The sequence below is a fragment of the Neoarius graeffei genome, chromosome 12 (assembly GCF_027579695.1).
Source record: "Neoarius graeffei isolate fNeoGra1 chromosome 12, fNeoGra1.pri, whole genome shotgun sequence".
NCBI lineage: Eukaryota > Metazoa > Chordata > Actinopteri > Siluriformes > Ariidae > Neoarius > Neoarius graeffei.
The window spans coordinates 26,215,114-26,240,751 of NC_083580.1; the positions used below are offsets into that span (position 1 = coordinate 26,215,114).

A 25,638-nucleotide genomic window follows, 5' to 3' on the forward strand; every position below is an offset into this window, starting at 1 on the left:
TAAATCAAATTAAATTAAAGCTCTCCTGAACTAGCTTACAAATCTGCAGTAAACAGTCAAATACAGCTGACATTATGAGAAGAAGAACCAAATTGAACACCTATGAAACAATTTGGACAAATGTATTAGACAGCACTCTCCATCATCAAAAGACCAATTCTTAGAATACCTTTTTAAAGAATAGTTTTCATCCCTCTAATATTACTCCAGAGAGTTGAAGATTCTATACCAAGGTTTACTGAAGCTTTTGTTAACCATACTGACACTTTACATTACTTTTTTTTCACCCATGTATAACTGCAAGGGACCGCGAGTTGGCCTAGTGGTTAGCATGTCTGCCTCTCGACCGGGAGATCGTGAGTTCTACTCACGGTTGGATCATACCAAAGACCATCATAAAAATGGTACCTACTACCATCTGGCAAGGCACACTGCAATACAGATGCGAGTGGGGAAGTCAAACTCTCACATACCCCTTTTCCACCAAATCAGTTCCAGGGCTGGGCCGGTGCTGGTTCACAACTCGTTCAACTTGCGAGCCAGCTGAGAACCAGTTTGCTTTTCCATAGCTCGCAGTGCTAATGGAAGACACGTCATTACGTCGCTGTATATGTCAGTTACGTCGTTGTATACGTCATTATGTCACTGTATACGTCAGTTACGTCGCTACGTTTGCATAAACCTTGGCGCGAATATCGAAGCAAAAACAACACGGAAGAAGCAGCAGCAACAACAATAATAATAATAATGGATGACTTCGTGTTTGTACAGCTGCTGCTTCTCGTCGCTTAAAAATGGCGATCTTTCGCGGCCTTGTTATTGTTGTTGGTCTTAACAAACCCCCCCCCCCCCCCCCCCCCCCCCCGCTGACGTAAGCGGTTCTTTCCTCTGGCCCAGCAGAGAGTTGGTGCTAGCCTGGAGCCAGTTTTTCTGGCCCCAGAGCCAGTTCTTTGTCAGTGGAAACAGAAAACCCGGTTCCAAACTAAGCACTGGCCCCGAACCAGCCCTGGAACTGCTTTGGTGGAAAAGGGGCAAATGTTACCAGAGGACTAGCCCCCCACTGTAACCCTAGCTGTATAGACGAGAGGCTGAGGGCTATTGAAATGGAGATTGGTGCCGCACCCATACTCCGTACAGAGTTGGTTAGTACTGGGACAGGAAACTGCCTGGGAAAACCAGATTCTGGCATGAGAGGGACTTTAACTTGACTTGATAACTACAAGGGTGGATCTTTCAAACTTTCAGCAAGAGCAGACGGAATTGGTCAGAATTTCTTTGGGGGTGGGGGAGAGGAGAGAACAGTCCTGCACACAGCTGTAGTTTGAGATGGTTTGTAGTTAATTGGGCAAGTTCTGAATAGTGATTAAGCGATTAAGAAATCCAGATATGGCTCTTGATGTAAATCCTAAAAATAGACTGGATTAGAACAGATTTAATTGCTTTATTTTACTGGGGAGACAATATCCTATCACATGCCTCTTAATTGAGCCCTATGGACATACAGTATGTTTCTCAACTTCACAGTCATTAGCAACCTGCAATTTCTGGGGTGACCAGTACTCCAGGCAAGTACCCCTCATTGCAGAACCAAAAGTACAAGGGGTGTAGTCAGACCTGTTCCAGCCTACCTGGACAGAGCTGGAAAAAAGGTTTGGTATGTTTCAGGCTGGATAAGTGTGTTGTTCCATGTTGTATAGTGTTGGATCAGGTCCAACATAACCCCCTGGTTTCTGACTATATTTAACTTCAGGCCACCCCTTTGTTCAGGCCATGGTGTGGTGTGTTTGAAGTTGACACGCCTTAGAATTACTTATAATTACTCTTTAATAACTCTATGTCTGCGTAGACGTCCCACTGTTCTGTCGTGACCAAGGCTTCCATCTTAAAATGGAAGTGCCCGTTAGGTAGGCCCCTTCAGTAATGAGTACTAGTTGTACGAAATAATTGACTTTTATCATTTTAGTTTGGAGCGCCTCCTACAAACGGCCGCCGTCACTCGCTCACTCTGTGTGTGGTGTGTGTATAGAGACGCTCAGGAACAAACGGAAAGTTTTGTAGCTTTTTTTTTTAAAACCCCATGCGCGTTTTTTGAAATTATATATATATATATATATATATATATATATATATATATATATATATATTTTTTTTTTTTTTTTTTTTTACAGTCTTTTGGCTCGAGACCTGTGTGCGCTTCCAACACACACACATACACACACACACACACACCGAGAGAGAGAGAGAGAGAGAGAGAGAGAGTTTTCTCAAGAAAGGAAAAGTAGGATGCGCACCGTGTATGATTGCCGCACCGGTACCACTTTTTATTCCTGTATTTTTGGGCGTTTTGTTCAAAAGTAGAGAATTTAAACACACTTTCGCTTTTGTCTTTGTGAGAATTTCGGATTTGGGACGCACTTGTCCGGTAGACGGGAGACAGATGGAACGTTCGTAAGTTTGGAATTGGGCACACACACGCACACACACATTGAAAAGTAAGTTAGGTGTGTGACCTCATTGCTGAATTGTTTATGCACTCTCATACCGATCACCTAAGGCAGGGGTTCTCAACCTTTTCTGCTTTGAGGCCCACCTATTCATACTTGTAACGAGTCGGGGCCCATTAAAAAAAAGATCCCCAATTATTTTGGCTCATCTAGTCTATTAGAATCTAATAATGTATTGTAAAGTGTATTAATGGGATACAGCATCACTCCCTGTTACAGATGGGAGCCAAGGAATTAAATAAATGTAATAAAAACAAACTGTATTTAATTGTAGGTATTGTATTTAAAACTGTATGGATGTGCCAGAAGCCAAACCATGCATGGTTTTATGTTGGCTTCTCAGTAAAAAGGGATTAATGATCCAAAAGTGGAGTCTGGTCGATTAACACAATAACTTATTGCCATGTTTGTGTACAGCAAACAAGCAAGTTATTAAAACCAAGAAGTAGACTCAAAAGACGTGGATATAGAAACCACTGGATGGGATAGATCCAGGGGTGGATCCAGGAAAGGGATCCAGTAAGGGATCCAGGGATCTTACTGGTCAACCCAGTAAGAGTGGGGGTCCAGGGGGCCACCAGAGGCTCAGTTCCCAAGACTCAGGGGAATATTCTTCAGAGCTGTTGCAAAACTCAACATCTCTCACAGACCTATCCAGCTGTTGTCATAAAAATCAAAGTGAGGCTCACCCCCAAAATGACACATGTACCATGTACATACCCAGGGTATAGTAAGTACAGGGATACCCTATTAATGAATACGAGCAGTAGCCTGACAGCTGACACATCTGTGTATGCAGTAAGTTTGCTGCAGCATATTATCATTTTGATGTGAACATGCATGTTAACGATACCATAAACGTAAAAGGATGGTGCACACCCTTTACATGTAGTCTACAGTGCAGTCCGGGAATACAGTATGTTATTACAATGTGGGAAATAAGGAATTGTAAGCAGACTGTCACAAGACAGACAAGTCTGAAATGCTGTCTGTCAACCCAAATTTCAGCCTGTCCGAATGACGGGCCAAAGGCCCAGAACAATGTGGCCGGGGGTCTGGGCCTTAGAGCCCCAGAAGCTGAATGGCTTTAGATGCTTGGGAATAGCTTCTCAGCTATTTCCAGGCACATTTTTGTGATCTTCAAAGGCCAAATTATACTAGACATTAGTTGCTGATTACACTACAAATTGAATATAATTTAAAAGAAAATGTCAGAAGATTCAAGAAAAACATGCTTAAAGTTATACCCAAGAAAACAGTAGTACACACAGGTCAGTTCCATGTCTAGAAAAAAGTATGGGGGACAAGGATGTTCCAGTTGGTTACAACTTACTGGTACTCATATATCGGTACTATAATAACACTCACGAAACATGATGTCAACAATGACTATTTTTATACTATGTTTATAATAAGTCTATAAGAAATTTAGTAATTAACAATACAACTATTCTTACATAATAGAGATAAAATTTTGAGGACGAGATTCCAAGTAACTTTGTAGAAAAATGACTTAAAAATGACTTCATTTTCACTTCAAATGATATAATTTGGCATTCAGACTAAAATCTGCTGGACGAGATCTTAGAAAATACAAGAAAACACTGCGAAAGAGAAACCAATCCAAACTGAAAGAGTGAAAATGATTATCATGCTGTTATCATGTGAATAGTCTTTTATGAATGTATAAGTGGGCTCTCAGCGCTTCGACTCCGGTGTGACTGAGTAAGGTGGCAAGTTTTTGGTTTCATCTAATTTAGGCAATTTAAAAACTAGAATGTTATTTGGCAATGGGTACATACTAAAGTATAAAGTTTCTGTTGATCTGTTTATGATGCTTGTATGATAAAAACATGTGAAGATATTTATCTAGATACATGACCTACTCATTCTAAACCTGCCGAGCTTCGCTAGTGAAGCTCTCGACCCCAGAGGGGTAAATACAATGGAAAAAAACACTTTGTCAGGGTCCAGAACCTGTAGTAGTCTATTTTCTTTTAACGTTAGTGGCATATCTACCCAGCTGATAACAGTGTCGCGTGGTATCCTGCCAGAATGCACTCCTACTCACTGATGAGAAGCGACTTGTCATTCATCAAGAGCGTCTGCAATCGGCCAATCACAGGCTGTGTTACGACATAATGTATTCCCCCAGTATAACATTTGGAAGAAAATTAGAAGTAGATTAGACCCATATCTTTACAATTTTTCATGGGCCATCTGGTTTGATGCTTCTGAAATACAGATGGACACATTTGAATTATTTGTTATCGGCCATCTGGTCCAATGCTTTTGAAATACAGATGGACAAATGCAAAAATTACCGGTCAATGTCCGCTGGTCTGGCCTTATTTCCCACACTGTTATTATGCTGATGCACGAAGTTCCTGTACCCTCTTAAAATCCAACAGGACTCGCTCAGCTCGCTTTTCACTACATTCATGTCACAAGCAAATAAAACAAAGTTAGGATCATGCTTATGAGAGAAACCAATTGAAACCGAAAGAGTGAAAGTGATTATCATGCTGTTATCATGTGAATAGTCTTTTATGAATGTGTAAGTGGGCTCTCAGCGCTCCGACTCTGGTGTTTAATATATTTCATTCATTATCTCTAGCCGCTTTATCCTTCTACAGGGTCGCAGACAAGCTGGAGCCTATCCCAGCTGACTACGAGCGAAAGGCGGGGTACACCCTGGACAAGTCGCCAGGTCATCACAGGGCTGACACATAGACACAGACAACCATTCACACTCACATTCACACCTACGGTCAATTTAGAGTCACCAGTTAACCTAACCTGCATGTCTTTGGACTGTGGGGGAAACCGGAGCACCTGGAGGAAACCGACGCGGACACGGGGAGAACATGCAAACTCCACACAGAAAGGCCCTCGTTGGCCACGGGGCTCGAACCCGGACCTTCTTGCTGTGAGGCGACAGCGCTAACCACGACACCACTGTGCCGCCGTTTAATATATTTATTAAATATAAATTTATACCGTAAACTCAGTAAGCTCAGTCCCACATAATGATTTATTTTGTTTATTTTTTAAAAACATTATTAATTAAATACAACCCCGATTCCAAAAAAGTTGGGACAAAGTACAAATTGTAAATAAAAACGGAATGTGATAATTTACAAATCTCAAAAACTGATATTGTATTCACAATAGAACATAGACAACATATCAAATGTCGAAAGTGAGACATTTTGAAATTTCATGCCAAATATTGTCTCATTTGAAATTTCATGACAGCAACACATCTCAAAAAAGTTGGGACAGGGGCAATAAGAGGCTGGAAAAGTTAAAGGTACAAAAAAGGAACAGCTGGAGGACCAAATTGCAACTCATTAGGTCAATGGGCAATAGGTCATTAACATGACTGGGTATAAACAGAGCATCTTGGAGTGGCAGCGGCTCTCAGAAGTAAAGATGGGAAGAGGATCACCAATCCCCCTAATTCTGCGCCGACAAATGGCGGAGCAATATCAGAAAGGAGTTCGACAGTGTAAAATTGCAAAGAGTTTGAACATATCATCATCTACAGTGCATAATATCATCAAAAGATTCAGAGAATCTGGAAGAATCTCTGTGCGTAAGGGTCAAGGCCGGAAAACCATACTGGGTGCCCGTGATCTTCGGGCCCTTAGACGGCACTGCATCACATACAGGCATGCTTCTGTATTGGGAATCACAAAATGGGCTCAGGAATATTTCCAGAGAACATTATCTGTGAACACAATTCACCGTGCCATCCGCCGTTGCCAGCTAAAACTCTATAGTTCAAAGAAGAAGCTGTATCTAAACATGATCCAGAAGCGCAGAAGTCTTCTCTGGGCCAAGGCTCATTTAAAATGGACTGTGGCAAAGTGGAAAACTGTTCTGTGGTCAGACGAATCAAAATTTGAAGTTCTTTATGGAAATCAGGGACGCCGTGTCATTTGGACTAAAGAGGAGAAGGATGACCCAAGTTGTTATCAGTGCTCAGTTCAGAAGCCTGCATCTCTGATGGTATGGGGTTGCATTAGTGCGTGTGGCATGGGCAGCTTACACATATGGAAAGACACCATGAATGCTGAAAGATATATCCAGGTTCTAGAGCAACATATGCTCCCATCCAGCGACGTCTCTTTCAGGGAAGACCTTGCATTTTCCAACATGACAATGCCAAACCACATACTGCATCAATTACAGCATCATGGCTGCGTAGAAGAAGGGTCCGGGTACTGAACTGGCCAGCCTGCAGTCCAGATCTTTCACCCATAGAAAACATTTGGCGCATCATAAAATGGAAGATACGACAAAAAAGACCTAAGACAGTTGAGCAACTAGAATCCTACATTAGACAAGAATGGGTTAACATTCCTATTCCTAAACTTGAGCAACTTGTCTCCTCAGTCCCCAGACGTTTACAGACTGTTGTAAAGAGAAAAGGGGATGTCTCACAGTGGTAAACATGGCCTTGTCCCAACTTGTTTGAGATGTGTTGTTGTCATGAAATTTAAAATCACCTAATTTTTCTCTTTAAATTATACATTTTCTCAGTTTAAACATTTGATATGTCATCTATGTTCTATTCTGAATAAAATATGGAATTTTGAAACGTCCACATTATTGCATTCCGTTTTTATTTACAATTTGTACTTTGTCCCAACTTTTTTGGAATCGGGGTTGTAAAAAGCGGCGGGCATATCTCGCTATCTGCAATACTAAAAGTATTTTTTTCCCCTTTGGATGGGGGGGCCGGGTGCACACCCCCTTAAATCCGCATCAGAGATCCTTACATGTTAACAAAGAAAGATTTTTCCTACAAGTTGGAAAATTATCCATCCATTGAGTTCTCCGACATCTCAAATTACCTGATGCTACAGATATCATTCTACATGGACAAACAGATGAAAACCTAGAAGAGCATGGAGGAGTACAACTTTTTATATGTGGCTGGGTTAAAGATCTGGAGATGAACACACTACAAGATGGCCGGCGGTAGACTGATCTAAGTGCAGAAAGAGTGTTTATTAGCAGCCGTGATATTTACAAAAACAAAACACAAATGAAAGCAAAACAGTAAGCAGAATCATAAAGCAGAGTATTTAAACAGCGTTGTAAACATGGCTAGAAACAAATGTGACAGTGATAATGATAATACTTCACAAAGTCTCTGTGAAAACAGAGTCCTTATGTGCGGGTGCTGATTGCGTTCAAATCAGAATCAGGTGTTTCCCATAATTACTGGGTCCCAAGAGCACGCACAACACGCTCTGTTAGTATGTGTAGCCACTCATGCTATGCCAGACTCAAGTGTGGAAAGGCGTGACAGTCAAGTGTTCACCTGCTGTGTAACCTCAACTTTTAGCTCACATGTATATTGCCACCAAAATGCCTCATTTTCATCGATAACCCATTGCAAAGCTTTGCGAGCTGTCGTGTGACTGGAGCTTAATGAGGCGGATGTGATGTTGGATGCAACCCAGCAATTATACCCTACAACGAATAGAAATTAACTTCATCACAGCCCTCTAGAGGCACTTAGTGGGCCGCGGCACAGTGGTTGAGAAATACTGACCTAAGGCATACATATGGCTACTGTTTTAGACAACCCCAAGTCACCCACATGTACACATACCCTGCAAGAGGTAAGGTTCAAACAAAGAGGTAAAATTTAAGAGACTCCAAACTGTAGCATTAACCCTTTGATGCAAAACATATGCACACCCCTTCTAATGCACAACATGGGTCGAAAATGACCCGCATTCATTTTCCAGGTTATTTCATGCTGGCTGAGTTTTTCTTTGCGCTATCTTTTGAAATCAATTTATTTTATGATTGAATATTCCAAGTATTCTTTAAATATCTTGTTTTTAATTACCACAAATCATTAATTTAATTTTTTCTTTCCTACTTTATGAACAAAAATACTTTTTATATTACTACACATGGGTCATCCAAGTGTGATTTAAAATTAAATGTCTTAATACTGTAATAATAATTTGTTTCAAGTAATTACTTTAGCAGTGAATGGGGCCAGTTATTTATTTATTAACTATGTAGTTAGCTAAGCCAACTACAATAAAATTAGCTAACTAAAGTAGAATATGTCACCAGCTCGGTAGCTAATAGTAATTACTTATAACTTTCTGACAAGTAATCTACTCACTCTCAAGGTAACCTAAACATAATCAATTTTTTTCTAAGGTAATGTTAGAACAATTGAAAAACATTACTTGCATGTATTAGATGGGCAAAGGGCGCTGTGCTGAGCTGTGAAATGTCTGACACAAGCACGATTCACAGTTCCCACCAAACGCTGTAGTAAATGCATGCGGGTCGGTTCTGACCCATGTGTGTAAACTTGATGTAGAATTACAAAAGCTGTGCTTGTTCATAACTTAAGAAAGGAAAAATAAAACTGATGATTTGTGCGAAACAAAAACAAGATATTTACTGCATATTTGGAAAAGTAAATGACAAAATGAATTTATTTCAAAAGTATATCATAGAAACACTCAGCCATACATGAAATAACCTGGAAAATGAATGCAGGTCGTTTTGACCCATGTTGTGCATTAGAAGGGTAGTGATACAAAAAGGGTTTTTATTCAAAAAATAAGAAAGGAAAAAATAAAATAAGGATGTATGATGATCAAAAACAAGTTAATTGAGGAATACCTTGAATACTGAATGATGGAATTAATTTATTGCAAAGATATAGAAGATAAAAACTCAGGGTCACTTTTGACCCATGTTTTGCATCAAAGGGTTAATTTTAAGAGTTTCAGTTAAAAACTCACATGAACCATACCACACACACTTACTTTCACTCTAAAGGACACAGGTGGTGAGGATGAGGATGAAAATGATCCAATATTACGTATCTGTGAGTGGCAAAAGTATGTGAACCTTTGCTTTCAGTATCTGGTGTGACCCCCTTGTGCAGCAATAACTGCAATTAAATGTTTCCAGTAACTGTTGATCAGTCCTGCAGACTGGCTTGGAGGAATTTTAGCCCATTCCTCCATACAGAACAGCTTCAACTCTGGGATGTTGGTGGGTTTCCTCACATGAACTGCTTGCTTCAGGTCCTTCCACAACATTTTGATTGGATTAAGGTCAGGACTTTGACTTGGCCATTCCAAAACCTTAACTTTATTCTTCTTTCACCATTCTTTGGTAGAATGACTTGTGTGGTTAGGGTCGTTGTCTTGCTGCATGACCCACCTTCTCTTGAGATTCAGTTCATGGACAGATGTCCTGACATTTTCCTTTAGAATTTGCTGGTATAATTCAGAATTCATTTTTCCATCAATGATGGCAAGCTGTCCTGGCCCAGATGCAGCAAAACAGGCCCAAACCATGAAGCTACCACCACCATGTTTTACAGATGGGATAAGGTTCTTATGCTGGAATGCAGTGTTTTCCTTTCTCCAAACATAATGCTTCTCATTTAAACCAAAAAGTTCTATTTTGGTCTCATCCGTCCACAAAATATTTTTCCAATAGCCTTGTGGCTTGTCCACATGATCTTTAGCAAACTGCAGATGAGCAGTAATGTTCTTTTTGGAGAGCAGTGGCTTTCTTCTTGCAGCCCTGCCATGCACACGATTGTTGTTCAGTGTTCTGATGGTGGACTCATGAACATTAACATTAGCAAATGTGAGCGAGGCCTTCAGTTGCTTAGAAGTTAGCCTGGGGTCCTTTGTGACCTCGCCGACTATTACATGCCTTGCTCTTGGCATGATCTTTGTTGATCGACCACTCCTGGGGAGGGTAACAATGGTCTTGAATTTCCTCCATTTGTACACAATCTGTCTGACTGTGGATTGGTGGAGTTCAAACTCTTTAGAGATAGTTTTGTAACCTTTTTCCAGCCCGATGAGCATCAACAATGCTTTTTCTGAGGTCCTCAGAAATCTCCTTTGTTTATGCCATGATACACTTCCACAAACATGTGTTGTGAAGATCAGACTTTGATAGATCCCTGTTCTTTAAATAAAATAGGGTGCCCACTCACACCTGATTGTCATCCCATTGATTGAAAAGACCTGACTCTAATTTCACCTTCAAATTAACTGCTAATCCTAGAGGTTCACATACTTCTGCCATAAGTTTGTGAATGACTTAAAACATGAGCTAATTTTATCCCTAATCTATCCTCAAGTAAAACATTTTTGTCTCATTTGTTTAACTGGATTCTCTTTATCTATTTTTAGGACTTGTGTGAAAATCTGATGATGTTTTAGGTCATATTGCAGAAATATAGAAAATTCTAAAGGGTTCACAAACTTTCAAGCACCACTGTATGTCTAATTATACTTTGTACTTTAATCTGAGAATACAACATGTAGTTATTGAGTCAGTTTTATTTGATTGTTTAAAAATGGTCCTTCTTCATCAGCTGTGTACTGGGCTGGGTGGTATACCTTCTGTACCTTATTTTAGGAATATTGGCACTGATACACCTTATATTAAGGAACATATATCAGGGATTATTTATGGTTTTGCTGTTTGTTTAATCAAGCTCAAATTGGTCACTTGTCAAAGGTTTATTCACTATGATTTGGTCTTTTATTCATACTGAGCATGTTAGGTGTCATGGAGGTGTGGTGTGATAAGGATCCACAAGCAGAACACAGACAGTAATCAAATAAATAGAGAGATTTAATCCAGGAAAAAGTGCATGGCACAAGGGTAAACAAACGGGACAAAAACAAATGGCAAAAATAATCCAGATAACAAGAGACAGAAAACTAGACAAAAACACGAAACAGGCAAGGACAAAAATGCTAGGACAAGAAACCAAAAACAAGAAAAAAAAAACCTAGTGCAAGAAACCATGAACTAGAATAAACCCTTAGTACCAAAACCATGAACTAGAAATAAACCCTTAGTGCAAAAACCATGAACTAGAAAAAAAAGAGCTTGAGCAAACAACCGAAATATAACAGAGGCACAGAAATGGCTATAAGCAAAGCAAGATATTCTGGCAAAGTTCCTGTCTGAGAACAGCGTTTTTATAACAGCAGAAAAAAACAAGAAGTGAATGCAGGCATGAAGGAATTCCCGTTCCGGGTTCGGATCGGCGTTGGCGTGAGAGATTCGTAATCTCCGGAGTGGATGTCCGAAGCGGAGCATGACAGAGCAAGTCTTACTTAATAACTGGATATTTGTTATCTAAAAATTACTATCAGTTGAATTATTAGTTTTGATCATGCATTTAACACCTTTTAAAAACCTTATTATACAAATTATTGAGCATAAATTCATAACCTATATTCACAGCTTATTAGACTTAGTTGTCAGGTTGTAGGTAGCATCAGTGACACTTTTGCAGTGTATAAGTCCTTGACAATACCCAGTGTTTTTAAGATATTGATATGTTGACAGTCATTTGGTTTTACTTTTTCTAACTGATAATACACAGCTGCTCTTCTGTAAGTGATAGTTCATCCAAAGAAGGTAGAATGGTGAATGCGTGGAGGAAAAAGAAACCACTATTTATCTGTTTGCAAGTGTGTTGTTATATAATATTTTAGCAGAGTAAATGTCACTGTGTGAAAGCTGTTTGACAGCTAGCAAAATGAAAAGCAAAAAATGTCAATCTTCAACCCTCATAACTTTATCATTAGCATTCTGACCACTCTCCATGCTCTCTTTCTCTCTCTATCAGATAGCAGTGATACTTCGAAAGAGAGCATCTTTCTGCCAGAGGCACCACCGACACTATCAGAGAGACAGAAAGAGAGGGAAAGTGTGTTTGAGAGAACAGCACCTGTGTGTGCAAAAAAGAAGGAGGAATGTATGGCACAGTCATACTCTCTTCTTTTCTTTTCTCCCTCCATGCAAGTTGCTTTCCACAGTTCCACAGTCATCATGGGTATCCAATATTTCTAATTATTATGGTGTGTGTGCGTGTGTGTGTCTGAAGTAAAAAAATATTGTTCTTGCTAATATTGCTATTTTTAATCATACTGCATTTTATGGTGGCATTGAGAAGAGCTAGAGACTCTTCTATGTGTTTATGCTCATTGCTAAGTTTCAATGGAAAATGCACCATCTTTTACAAAGATTTGAAGAAGCTTCTTCTCCGCTTCATATTTATTGTTGCTTAATAGGATTGGTCTATTCAGTGTGCATGATGGCACAGAGATTACTGACACAACATATACTTTGGTTATTTAACTGTTATTTAATGAAGTATTCATAAACTGGGCAGTCCTCAAGCAAGTGATGAAATAAATAGATCCTCAGGATCTGAATTAATTGTTCCCGATTCCCTCCACTCTGGCTTATACTAAGGAGTTCTTTGCAAGATGCAAATGTTTCTTATTACTCTGTTTACCTTTTCTGTGTTATTTGCTAAATCTTGCCTCAACCGGATTATTGCTGTGGTTTTTTTTTTATTTGTTTTTGCCGTTTTTGTGTATGAAGTTTTGCTTGGTTTTATGACTACTATTTTGGATAGTGTTTAATAAACTTCACCATCTCCCAATGTAAACCATTGTTAAGCTAACTTTCCAGCACTCAGAACAGTCTTCCTTGGGGTGAGAGACAGGGTGTGATTTTGTAGAGTAGAAAATGTCCAGCATCATTCACAAAATGTAAGCTGCATATGTTAGTGCTGTAGTCAGAAGATTAAGGACTCAGCCTTGTGGTACCAGAGCTACTGTCTTCACTCCTCCTGAGGCTCAGTGAAAAATTTTTTATGAGAAGATGATATTTTCATGTATTGCTGTCATTTTTGTCTGTTTTGACCTAATTGCAATACTTCAACAATTTGCTATGCTATCATTTTGTATAGAATTTATGTTTCCAGGTGGTGGCTATAATTTAAGCTTAGAGTATTTGTAAGCTATGTTGTCCTCTTAACCGAAAGATTGTGACTGTAAGCTGTAAAATGAAAGTAAACATTCCTGATAATTGTTGATGATTGCTGTATTGAAATAGTTAGCATAAGCATTAATGCTTACTGCATTAATGTTGGTTTTAAATTACATCATATTAATGGCATTTAGCAGATGCTCTTGTCCAGAGTGATGTGCAACATACCTAGAGCAGCCTGGGGATGGGTACCTTGTTCAAGGGCACTTCAGCCATTCCTGCTGGTCCAGAGAATCAAACTACTGACATTTTGGTCCCAAAGCTGCTTCTTGAACAATTAGGCCATGGCTTCTCCCATGGTCTCTATGGAAATAGTGTAGCACTAGTTTTGGGATTCAACAGACCTACATTGTTTATTCTACTAGTTACATTGTGCTTTATAGTGATGTGTCATTAGTGAACAAGTTGATGTTTTGAGTCAATTATTTTTGTGAACCCTTGGTTTAATTGTACAAGAATCTTGAGCAGATTCTACTTAATTAATAATTAATTGAAAGTAAGTAAGTTAAGCACAGCAAGGACATACTGAACAAATAAAAAAATATTTCAAGGAGCTGGTTGGGAGTTAAAAGAGCTGGAATGCCAAACACAAGTCTAGTATTTTGATTGCGGCACTCTTTAAACCATAATAGGTATGCTTGACCATCATACCCATCACTTTTGGCCAAATTTGTGTATGTTTGGGCTTATAGTGTATGCTGTTAAGCAAAAAGTTGCATTTGCTTAATAATCTTCTAACAGTAGAATAATAGCTTCCACTGGTTTGTAGTGTATCCTCAGGTAAGCAGATAAACTATCAACTAATACTGAATTTAAAAAAAAATCACAGAGTGATGTATGACAACGCTAATGGGTGTCATGATCACAAGGTTTCATGTTGGTGCTGTCCAAAGAGACAGGGACCTTTGAACTACTGAGGTAGCTGATCTATGTGCCAGGACAACACAAAAGGTATTTGGTTTGTTTTTTTTGTTTTGTTTATTCGTAGTATTTGTTAAATAACTTTGTGTCTCCTACAGGAGGAGAGTATGTGTTGGAAAAGCCAACAGAGTAGTGTCCAGTACAGAATCCTTCCTCCAGCCTGTACACAAACCGTACCTCACCATGTGTCTAAACCAGCGCATCTGTAGCACATACAAGTAGGAACACAAACAAACACTGGAACTGATCAGTCTCAGGTTTTGAGTATGGGTGTATTGTAGCCAGTGTTGTGGTCAAGTCACTAAACCTCACTTCCGAGTCCAGTCTTGAGTCCCCAGTGTTCAAGTCCGAGTCAAGTCCAAGTCATTAAAAAAAGTCCGAGTCGAGTCCACTAATGATTCAAGTCGAGTCTGAGTCAAGTTCGAGAACAAGACTCCAACAGCACCATTTGACGGTGGCTGTTTCAGCACCATTAACACTAGTTTGTTCCTGAACATGACGTATAAACAGGTGAATGTGCATTCTCTTTGTCAGGGAGTGAGAAGTATTCTGTCAGAGATGGTTGAGAGACAGATGTAAGTGAAGAAGGTGTGTTTATTAATACAAGTGAAGACAGGTAAACAATCCAGAATGGCAGGCAAAATTGTAAAACAGTGAAACAGGCAATAGTTTGAGCGAGGCATAAACAGGCTATCGTAAACTAGGCAGAATCAAAGATGAGAAACAGGAAATCAGGGATCAGGAAACGAAACAAGGAAATAAGGCTCAGCAATGTGTCAGCAACGCAACTCAATCCTTCACAAAGTAAATGTGTTTTCACAGTTTTTATATAGGTGCACTGATTGCACCTTAATCCTGTGCAGGTGCAAGTTGTTTACGGTGCGTGCATGAGAGCCCGCTTGGTGCGCACACTGTCTAGAGCGCACCCAAGAATCTATCTGATGCACATGCCAAAGCGCGCAGGTGTGACACTTTTGCATGAAATCAGTACAAAAATTAACGTAGATATAAATATCTTGTGCCAAATTATTATGTCATGTTACAAAAAAATAAAGAAAAAAATCAGAGTCCTCGTCTCCAACTTACGAGTCCGAATGCAGTTAATGCATGAGTCTGAGTCCAAGTCGGAGTCATCAGTGCTCAAGTCCAAGTCAAGTCATGAGTCCTTAAAATTAGGGCACAAGTCGGACTTGAGTCTGAGTCCTGGACTCGAGTACTACAAGCATGATTGTAGCTGTAAAGAGTAGCTGAGTGATGTGTTTCTGTAGCTGTAAAAATCTTTCCTGTTTTGCATACAATATATAACATTGGTGGTTTGTTCGTAATGAAACCCTAAAAGTGTGCCTGATGCATGTGTTTCAGAACAGTATATAAAGTCTCCTACAGACAGGTAAGCCGGCTAGAGCTGAGCTCCCCTATTTACTCAGAATGCTGTCCAGGATGGCGACGTCTCCACTCACTCAACTGTAACCACGGTAAAACACCCAAAGCCACTGCAATGCTTTTTCCACATTTACCACAAAGTTTTCTATCTACACTGGCATTTCTGTCAAAATGGCATTTCTGTCATTTTTCCCAGTCCAAGATGACACTGCAAGTTTTGGAAATTTGCTAGATTGAGAATGTGTCTGCTACCTGAGCCAGGATGGTGCACCATTTCTGGCAATTAGCTTGAGGTGGTGTGTGCCAGAAAATAATTTTAATGTTTTTTTAATTCTTTAAATTATATATATATATATATATATATATATATATATATATATATATATATATATATATGCTTGCATTTTCAAAAACTGGTTTTATCCATGAACACTACAGTGTGAAAAGTTATACATTTACAATTTTGATGGGTGAAAACACTTCACAAGTAACAAAAGTCACAATGAAGAAGTTTATGCATTTTTAAGGACTGATACACACACCTAGTATACACAAAAGCAGTGGCTTTTTGTCTCAACATGTCAAACAGTTTACAGCAGCAAATCTGCTTGCTATATCTTATATAATGTGTGTGTGTGTGTGTGTGTGTGTGTGTGTGTGTGTGTGTGTGTGTGTGTGTGTGTGTGTGTGTTTCTACAGCATTGTGTGTGCAGGCATGCTTTAATGGTGGATCCTGCACAAGGCCAAATCTTTGTGCATGTCCCATTGGCTGGACGGGACGCTACTGCCAAATAGGTGCCCAAATGTGCATATAAAAAACACAACACATTGAAAGGACCTAGACATACTACCAGGAAATATTTTTATTATAATGCTTGCAAGAAATATGATTATTCCTTATACTGTTTCTTCCTCATACTGTTTATTCGAATTAAAACCGAATCAGTTCTAGAATTAATTTGACACAGACATACAGATGTAATGCAGATTACATTTACGTTTTGCAGACAGCTAAATATGAAATTATGCAAAGTATTTACATAATCTGTAAGGACCTGAAAGACTAGAGACTAATGTTAGTTTGTATAAATGTGAAAGTGGTCTAGTTGGTAACACTGAATGACAATTTCAAACCTAAGTGCATAAATAATACAAAGAAGCAATAGAAACACAATCAGTGTAAAGGTAGCTGGTAGCTTAACTGGCAGGTTAATCAGTTCTGTTTTGTCCAAATTGACATTTGAGAGTTGATACGGAGGAAAAGAGATGTAGCATTGTGTGTCATTATATTTTGCTTAAACTAACACACATTAATATCCTAACACACTCATTACACATTCATTCTTTCTAGTTGTAGTTATTGATCATAATTAATCATTAAGTCTTTTATCTGAACATACTATTTGCATTCGATTTACTTTGTTTTATTACAATGTTGTGACACCATACACTTCCAACAAACCATGATATTTGTTGTCCTCGCTTAACGACTAACACCTTATATTCATTAAATACCAGTACTTCTGTATCATTTGACCATGAAATTATATTGATGTTGGTGTGCCCCCCCCCCCCCCACACACACACACAGCTGGAATTTATCAGAGATGTTGAAGTGTATAAAATCCTTAAAAATACTGTATGACAAATCAATGGAAATTTGAGTGTATATGTCAAAATGATGTGCTCTCTCTCTCTCTCTCTCTCTCTCTCTCTCTCTCTCTCTGTGTTAGATGTGGATGAGTGTAAGGGGGCACATGGTTGCAGTCACCAATGTATGAACTCTGCAGGAAGTTATCAGTGTGTGTGCGCTGACGGATTCCGTCTGGCTCAAGACAGACGATCATGTCTCAGCCTTTGTGCTCTTCCTCTTCCTCCTCATCCAACTGTAGCCAGCCAGAGTGAAGTAGACAATCACCTATCCACAAATAACAATAGAGGTGAGAAATTAATTTCATTCAATTCAAGAGGTGACAGCACTGAACTGTGTGTGTTGTGCATGTAAAAATAAAAAATCCTGTGATTGAATACAGGTGTGGGCTAGGAATCTCTTTCACTAAAGTCACACTATTCTATTTAAGCCCCAATTTCCCTGTTGCCCAGTTTCCCCATCCTAGCCCCCAGCTCAGTGACTACTCAATAAATGCTCCTGTGGTGACTTTTCATGTAGTGTGTGCAGTTCAGCAATGTGATTTTCACAGTTTGCAAGCTTTGATCGAGGCTCAGGTACTTTCAAGCATGTTTGATATTCTCAGTGTAGTGTGACACTCTTTGCTGCTAGAAGCAAGAACAGTGTTAAGAAACAGCCAATAAGAGTCTAAGAGGAAATCAAATAATCTGTTATCATTCAGGTATCTCTCCAGGTGAAGGTTTGTATTGTGCGTGAGTCTTGTATACAGTCGTGTAGTGTGCAAACTCTAACAGCCACCAAATAAGTATATTTTACCCTGTCCACACTAGGGATTTTGTACCGATACGAAACTACTATCGTACCGCAACACCTGTCCACACTAGCAACTATACCGGTACTGTAGCGGTATAACTGTATCGGTACGAAACCCACAAATGTATGGGTTTCATACCGGTACAGTATCGGTACTGTAGCGCTTCGCTGTAGTGTGGACAGATGAAGCGGCTTTGTATCGATACAAATATAATGCGCAAGCGCAATGAACCATTCCTACATCTTCCGGGTTATTCATACAATACAATACGCCCGTGCTTTCCAGCTGTAAATAAAACGTCAAAATGGCTCAAAACGACCGGGGAGCTACATGGAGCAAAGAAAGGGGGGAGAAAGGGAGAGGGGGAGGGAGGGAGGGGGAAAGAGGGAGGAAGAAAGGAGGAAGAGGGGAAAAGGGAGAGAAAGGGAGGGGAAGAGAAGGAAAGAGGGAGAAAGGGAGGGGAAGAGAAGGGAAGAGGGAGAAAGTGAGGGGGAGAAAGGGAGATTCGTTTTCTTTGTTTCTTTCTCAACTGCCTTGTGCGTTTTATACGATTCGACTGAATAAATGACCACCAGAAATACAGACTGTACATTGACAACAAAAAGCACACACACGTTGTTTCATCCGCCATATTCTCGGAAGGAAGTTACTCGGTAACCACGGAAACATTTCGCGCACACGCATTTCAACTACCGTGAAAGAAAACCGCAAACATTTCTCGCTAGTGTGGACAGATGCACTAAACTGTACTGGTATACTTTGTATCGATACAGTTATACCACTTTCGTACCGGTATAAGTGTGAACTTACACTCATGCCTATGGGCAATTTAGAATAGTCTGTCAACTAATCTGCATGTCTTTGAACTGTGGGAGGAAACCAGAGCACAACATCAGGAAACCCATGCAGGCACGAGGAGAACATGCAAACTCCACAAAGAAAGGCCCTGGCCAAACGACAGGTTCAAACCCAGAAACTTTTGGTTGTGAGGCAACAATGCGAACCACTGCACTACCATATCACACAGAATATGGGTAGCATTTTTTAAGGCGAGCCCCTAAACTAAAGGGACATTAAAAAATGACATTTTGTTAGTGTATTCAAGCTATATAGAGGAATGACAATAAAAACCCACTTGACTTGATTTGACTCAGGATCTGGATTATGATGTGTTCTAAGTGGAACTGATGACTATCTTACACAAAATGGAAGGAAATGCTGAATATGTTACACAAAATATTTAAAGCTAGTTATTTACATTTATTTATGTAATTATATAATGTTTAATCTAAAAATATTTTGATTATTTTTGAATTGTTTATTGAGCACAAAATTCAGAGCATGAAATCAAATCAAACAGTAAATGAACCAAAAAGTATCAACTTAGCAAACAAGCTGATAGTTGAACCATAGGTGCTAAAGAAGGCAACTGGACTTGAAAGGCTTTCGGATGAGAGGTGAAAGATCTTCAAGGATTTCAAGCAAGTCGTCAAGGATTTCAAGCAAATTCTTCAGAAACCTTTCGGATGAGAGGTGAAATGTCTTCAAGGATTTCAAACAAGTCCAGTTGCCTTCTTTAGCACCTGCGGTTTACGATGACCTGGATGACTGAGAACCTTCACAGACAAGCTGATAGGTGATAATGTAAAGAAAATAATTTGGATATTACAGCTTTTTGTGCAGAATTGTACATAATGTGTTGTATAGCTGCAATTTTCCATTAGTCCATGTTAATGGATGAGGGTTGTTGGCTAGTCTCACGGTTCATTATTACTTTTGGTACGTGCTATGCCCTTGTCGACTCGTATGATGAGTAATAGTGCACTGTGATGGGCAGATACAACAAATGGACCAAACACACGCTCATGAACACATACATACAGTGGTGCTTGAAAGTTTGTGAACCCTTTAGAAATTTCTATATTTCTGCATAAATATGGCCTAAAACATCATCAGATTTTCACACAAGTCTTACAAGTAGATAAAGAGAACCCAGTAAAACAAATGAGACAAAGATATTATACTTGGTCATTTATTTATTGAGGAGAATGATCCAATATCACATATCTGTGAGTGGCAAAAGTATGTGAACCTTTGCTTTCAGTATCTGGTGTGATCTCCTTGTGCAGCAATAACTGCAACTAAACATTTCCGGTAACTGTTGATCAGTCCTGCACATCGGCTTGGAGGAATTTTAGCCCATTTCTCTGTATAGAGCAGCTTCAACTCTGGGATGTTGGTGGGTTTCCTCACATGAACTGCTCGCTTCAGGTCCTTCCACAACATTTCGATTGGATTAAGGTCAGGACTTTGATTTGGCCATTCCAAAACATTAACTTTATTCTTCTTTAACCATTCTTTGGTAGAACGACTTAGGGTCATTGTCTTGCTGCATGACCAACCTTGTCTCGAGATTCAGTTCATGGACAGATGTCCTGACATTTTCCGTTAGAATTTGCTGGTATAATTCAGAATTCATTGCTCTATCAGTGATGGCAAGCCGTCCTGGCCCAGATGCAGCAAAACCGGCCCAAACCATGAAGCTACCACCACCATGTTTCACAGATGGGATAAGGTTCTCATGCTGGAATGCAGTGTTTTCCTTTCTCCAAACATAACGCTTCTCATTTAAACCAAAAAGTTCTATTTTGGTCTCATCCGTCCACAGAACATTTTTCCAATAGCCTTGTGGCTTGTCCATGTGATCTTTAGCAAACTGCAGATGAGCAGTAATGTTCTTTTTGGAGAGCAGTGGTTTTCTACTTGCAACCCTGCCATGCACACCATTGTTGTTCAGTGTTCTCCTAATGGTGGACTCATGAACATTAACATTAGTCAATGTGAGAGAGGACTTCAGTTGCTTAGAAGTTACCCTGGGGTCCTTTGTGACCTTGCTGACTATTGCCTTGCTCTTGGAGTGATCTTTGTTGATCGACCACTCCTGGGGAGGGTAACAATGGTCTTGAATTTTCTCCATTTGTACATAATCTGTCTGACTGTGGATTGGTGGAGTCCAACCCTTTAGAGATGGTTTTGTAACTTTTTCCAGCCTGATGATAGAGCCCTGCACTCCTGTGGGAGTCCTGCGGGACTCGCGGGACCCGCCGCAAAGCAGTGCGGCGCGGGACAAATTTTGAAAGCTCATTGCGGGCGCGGGCAGGACCGGAAGTGCACATATGCGCGCACGGGCGGGAGCGGGAGTGCACATATGCGGCGCGGGCAGGAGCGGTGATAAGCTGCAGTCCCGCTAACTAAAATTTATAAATTATTAATTTGTGTCTATCATATATAATTTGTGCTGGATATTTTATTTGGCATTAATAAAAACATTTTAAGATGCCTAAATTTACAGAGAGAGTCAGATTGCCAGATTGAGTGAGGAATGGCATCTTAAATTTGCCATTGATCAGCCTAACGGGAAATCCTTTGATCACTCTAATGACTCGCAGTTCACACCCAGCTAGCAAGATAACCATGAATGAAGTAATTTACTGCGTGAGTTACGTATTGAGTTGTGGAGTGTCTCTAATAATAATTAGTGCTGTCAAGCGATTAAAATATTTAATCGCGAATCGCACATTTTTATCACATGAGAAACCATTGTAATTCTCTGATCAGCATAAAAAAGTGAATGGGCTTGCTTTGTACCAATGGTGGTGGTGTTTTTTTTTTTTTTTTTAATTGTAAAGCAGAGCTAGTAAGAGAAGTGAATTGATTTACTGCTTGAGTTAGTCTACAATTTTAATCAGAGAGACAGATTACACAGTGACGGTAGGCTTGACTCAATGCTATCCCAGAAATCCTTCCTGTAATATGCAAATTTGGCTGTCCAATCAGAGGCGGCCAAATTTGCATATTACAGGAAGGATTTCTGGGATAGCATTGAATCAAGCCTACCATCACTGTGTAACATGTCTCTCTGACTAAAGTTGTAGACTAACGCAACAAGTAAATCAATTCACTTCTCTTACTAGCTCTGCTTTGTAAAAAAAAAAAAAGAAGCAACACCGTTGGTACAAAACAAGCCCATTCATTTTTTTATGCTGATCAGAGAATTACAATGGTTTCTCATGTGATAAAAATGTGCGATTCGCGATTAGATATTTTAATTGCTTGACAGCACTAATTATTATTAGAGACACTACATGCTAAATTTAGAAAGAAGGTAAATAATAACGAACGTGAGCTGTAGATATTTATGCTCAAATCCACTCAAAGTAGGGGGCGGGACACCATCACGCTGTGTCAAGACAAGAACTTTCTTGAGAAATAGCGCAAACGTCTGCATCATGCGGGATTTGCGGGCGGGAGCGGGACAAAATATGGCAGGCGCGGGTGGGAGCGGGACTGAAAATCATAATTTTTTTGTGGGAGCGGGTGGGAGCGGGACTGAAAATCATAATTCTTTGCGGGCGCAGGCGGGAGTGGGACTGCACAATGCGAGCGCGGGCGGGAGCGGGACTGAAAAATCCGACCCGCGCAGACCTCTACCTGATGAGCATCAACAACACTTTTTCTGAGGTCCTCAGAAATCTCCTTTGTTCGTGCCATGATACATTTCCACAAACATGTGTTGGGAAGATCAGACTTTGATAGATCCCTGTTCTTTAAATAAAACAGGGTGCCCACTCACACCTGATTGTCACCCCATTGATTGAAAAGACCTGACTCTAATTTCACCTTCAAATTAACTGCTAATCCTAGAGGTTCACATACTTTTGCTGCTCACAGATATATAATATTGGATCATTTTCCTCAATAAATAAATGACCAAGTATAATATTTTTGTCTCATTTGTTTAACTGGGTTCTCTTTATCTACTTTTAGGACTTGGGTGTAAAACAGATGATGCTTTAGGTCATATTTATAGAATATAGTAAATTCTAAAAGGTTCACAAACTTTCAAGCACCACTGTACCTTGGCCCATATGCTACAGACCACCTAAAACACACATTTCACATTTACTTATTTATCTCAGCTGCTAAAAGAATTTAAATATGACAATAGTTGGCAAAAAGCAAAAGCACAAATGAGCTCCTCTGAGTGGCTTGGATTTAGCATGTTCTCGAGTGCAAATTCACTAGTCTCTATACAGTGCCTTGAAAAAGTATCCATACCCCTTGAACTTTTTCACATTTTTCCACCTTACAACCACAAACTTAAAAGCTTTTTATTGAGATTTTATGTGATAGACCAACACAGAGTAGCACATAATTATGAAGTGAAACGAAAATGATAAATGGTCTTCAAAATTTTAAACAAATAAAAATCTGAAAAATGTGGTGTGCATTAGTATTCAGCCCCCTGTCCTCTGATACCTCTAAATACAATCCAGTGCAATCAATTGCCTTCAGAAGTAATCTAATTAGTTAATAGAGCCCTACTGTGTGTAATTTACTCTCAGCATAAATACACTTGTTCTGTGAAGGCCTCAGTGGTTTGTTAGAGAACACTGAAGAACAAACAGCATCATGAAGACCAAAGAACTCACCAGACAGGTCAGGGATAAAGTTCTGGAGAAATTTAAAGCAGGGTTAGGTTATAAAAAAATATCCCAAGCTCTGAACATCTCAAGAAGCACTGTTCAATCCATCATTCAAAAATGGAAAAAGTATGGCACAACTGCAAACCTACCAAGACATGGCCGTCCACCTAAACTGACAGAGCGAGCAAGGAGAGCACTGGTCAGAGAAGCAGCCAAGAGCCCCATGATCACTCTGAAGGAGCTGCAGAAATCCACAGCTCAGGTGGGAGAATCTGTGCACAGGACAACTATAAGTCATACACTCCACAAATCTGGCCTTTTTGGAAGAGTGACAAGAAGAAAGCCATTGTTGAAAGACAGGCATAAGAAGTCCCGTTTGCAGTTTGCCAGAAGCCATGTAGGGGACACAGCAAACATGTGGAAGAAGGTGCTTTGGTCAGATGAGACCAAAGTTGAACTTTTTGGCCTAAATGCAAAGCGCTATGTGTGGCGGAAAACTAACACTGCTCATCACCCTGCACACACCATCCCCACTGTGAAACATGGTGGTGGCAGCATCATGCTATGGGGATGCTTTTCTTCAGCAGGGACAGGGAAGCTGGTCAGAGCTGATGGGAAGATGGATGGAGCTAAATACAGGGCAATCCTGGAAGAAAACCTGTTGGAGGCTGCAAAAGACTTGAGACTGAGAAGGAGATTCACCTTCCAGCAAGACAATGACCCTAAACATACAGCCAGAGCTACAATGGAATGGTTTAGATCAAAGAATATTCATGTGTCAGAATGGCCCAGTCAAAGTCCAGACCTAAATCCCATTGAGCATCTGTGGCAAGACTTGAAAATGACTGTTCACAGTGTTAGGACTGGGACTGTTTTGGCCTCTAGAGGCCGCTGTTATTTCCTTATCTTGTCATGTTTGTTTTGGCCTCTAGAGGCCGCCACTGTTTCTGTGTTTTGTGTTTTTGTTTTGACAGCCATGTGCCTTTGTTTTTCCATGTGCCTTGTGCCCCGCCTAGTCCTCATTGTCACCTGTGTCCTATTTAGTTTGTGTATATATACTTCCTCAGTTTAGCCTCTTGTCACGGAGTCTTTGTGCTGTTATGTTTAGCTCCAGTAACCTCTGTTCCGTGTTCCTCGCCTGTGTCTTTGTGGTTTTTGTACTTTGCTTTCTTTTGGACTTTTTTGGACTTTGTGTTTACCATTTTTGGAGCATTTGTATTTTTGCCTCTTCTTTTCTGGTTTTTGGCTCTTTGTTTCGACTTTGAACTTTTGGTTTTTTCCCAGTTATCTTCTGAGCATTTGGATTATACTTTTGTTTTTGCCTTGGATTGTAAATATTGTAAATAAACTGTTTTTCTACTCTACTTTCGCCTCACTCCTCTGCACTTGAGTCATTCCCCTGGTGGCCTAGTGGGGGTTTGCTGGATCACTACACCAGCGACCCGGGTTCGATCCCCAGCAAAACCCTAACAGAAAGACTCTGTCATGACCAACTCAGCAGAGGCGTCTTCAACAGTCTACCCGGCTAACCTTCAGGGAATTATGGCTGCTTTAACATGCTTCGGAGCTACCATGGACACTCATGGACGAACACTCACAAGCCAACGTGAGGCCCTTGCTCGCCACGAGGTACTGCTTCAGCAAATTGGGAAAACCCTGGCACAGCTGACTCCTCTGCCCGCATCTCCTCATCCTGATCCGGCTCCTGCTCCACTTGTTAACTGGTAAGGCACGAGCTTGGGCAACAGCCATCTGGCAGAGACAGGGACCCGAGTGCTCTGATTTCAAGCTGTTTACAGAGGAGATGCTTCGTGTCTTCGATCAGGCGGACATCAGTAAAGACGCAGCCAGAAAGCTCATGTCCATCCGACAAGGAGGAAGCGTTGCAGATTACGCCATCTCGTTCCGGATGCTCGCAGCAGTCAGCGGATGGAATGAGACTGCCCTGGTTTCAGCCTTCCACCATGGTCTGTCTGACCCCATCAAAGACGGCCTGGCCTCTATCAGATGCCAAAGTGA

The 25,638-nt window shown here is 40.2% G+C and overlaps 1 protein-coding gene across 2 annotated transcripts in view; it reads left to right on the forward strand.

The window, feature by feature from the left end:
• The first annotated feature begins 2,239 nt into the window (after window positions 1–2,239).
• egfl7 (EGF-like-domain, multiple 7) overlaps window positions 2,240–25,638 on the forward strand; it is a 114,014-nt gene continuing 90,615 nt past the window's right edge. The window contains exons 1-7 of one of the 2 annotated variants that reach the window (XM_060935725.1): window positions 2,240–2,311; window positions 2,395–2,448; window positions 12,175–12,381; window positions 14,405–14,524; window positions 15,669–15,781; window positions 16,389–16,484; window positions 17,423–17,629. In XM_060935725.1, the coding sequence (XP_060791708.1) occupies window positions 12,302–12,381; window positions 14,405–14,524; window positions 15,669–15,781; window positions 16,389–16,484; window positions 17,423–17,629 (616 nt within the window). In that variant the 5' untranslated portion in view covers window positions 2,240–2,311; window positions 2,395–2,448; window positions 12,175–12,301. Of the gene's footprint in view, window positions 2,449–12,174; window positions 12,382–14,404; window positions 14,525–15,668; window positions 15,782–16,388; window positions 16,485–17,422; window positions 17,630–25,638 lie in introns of both variants that reach the window. The other variant, XM_060935726.1, reaches the window with a different exon arrangement.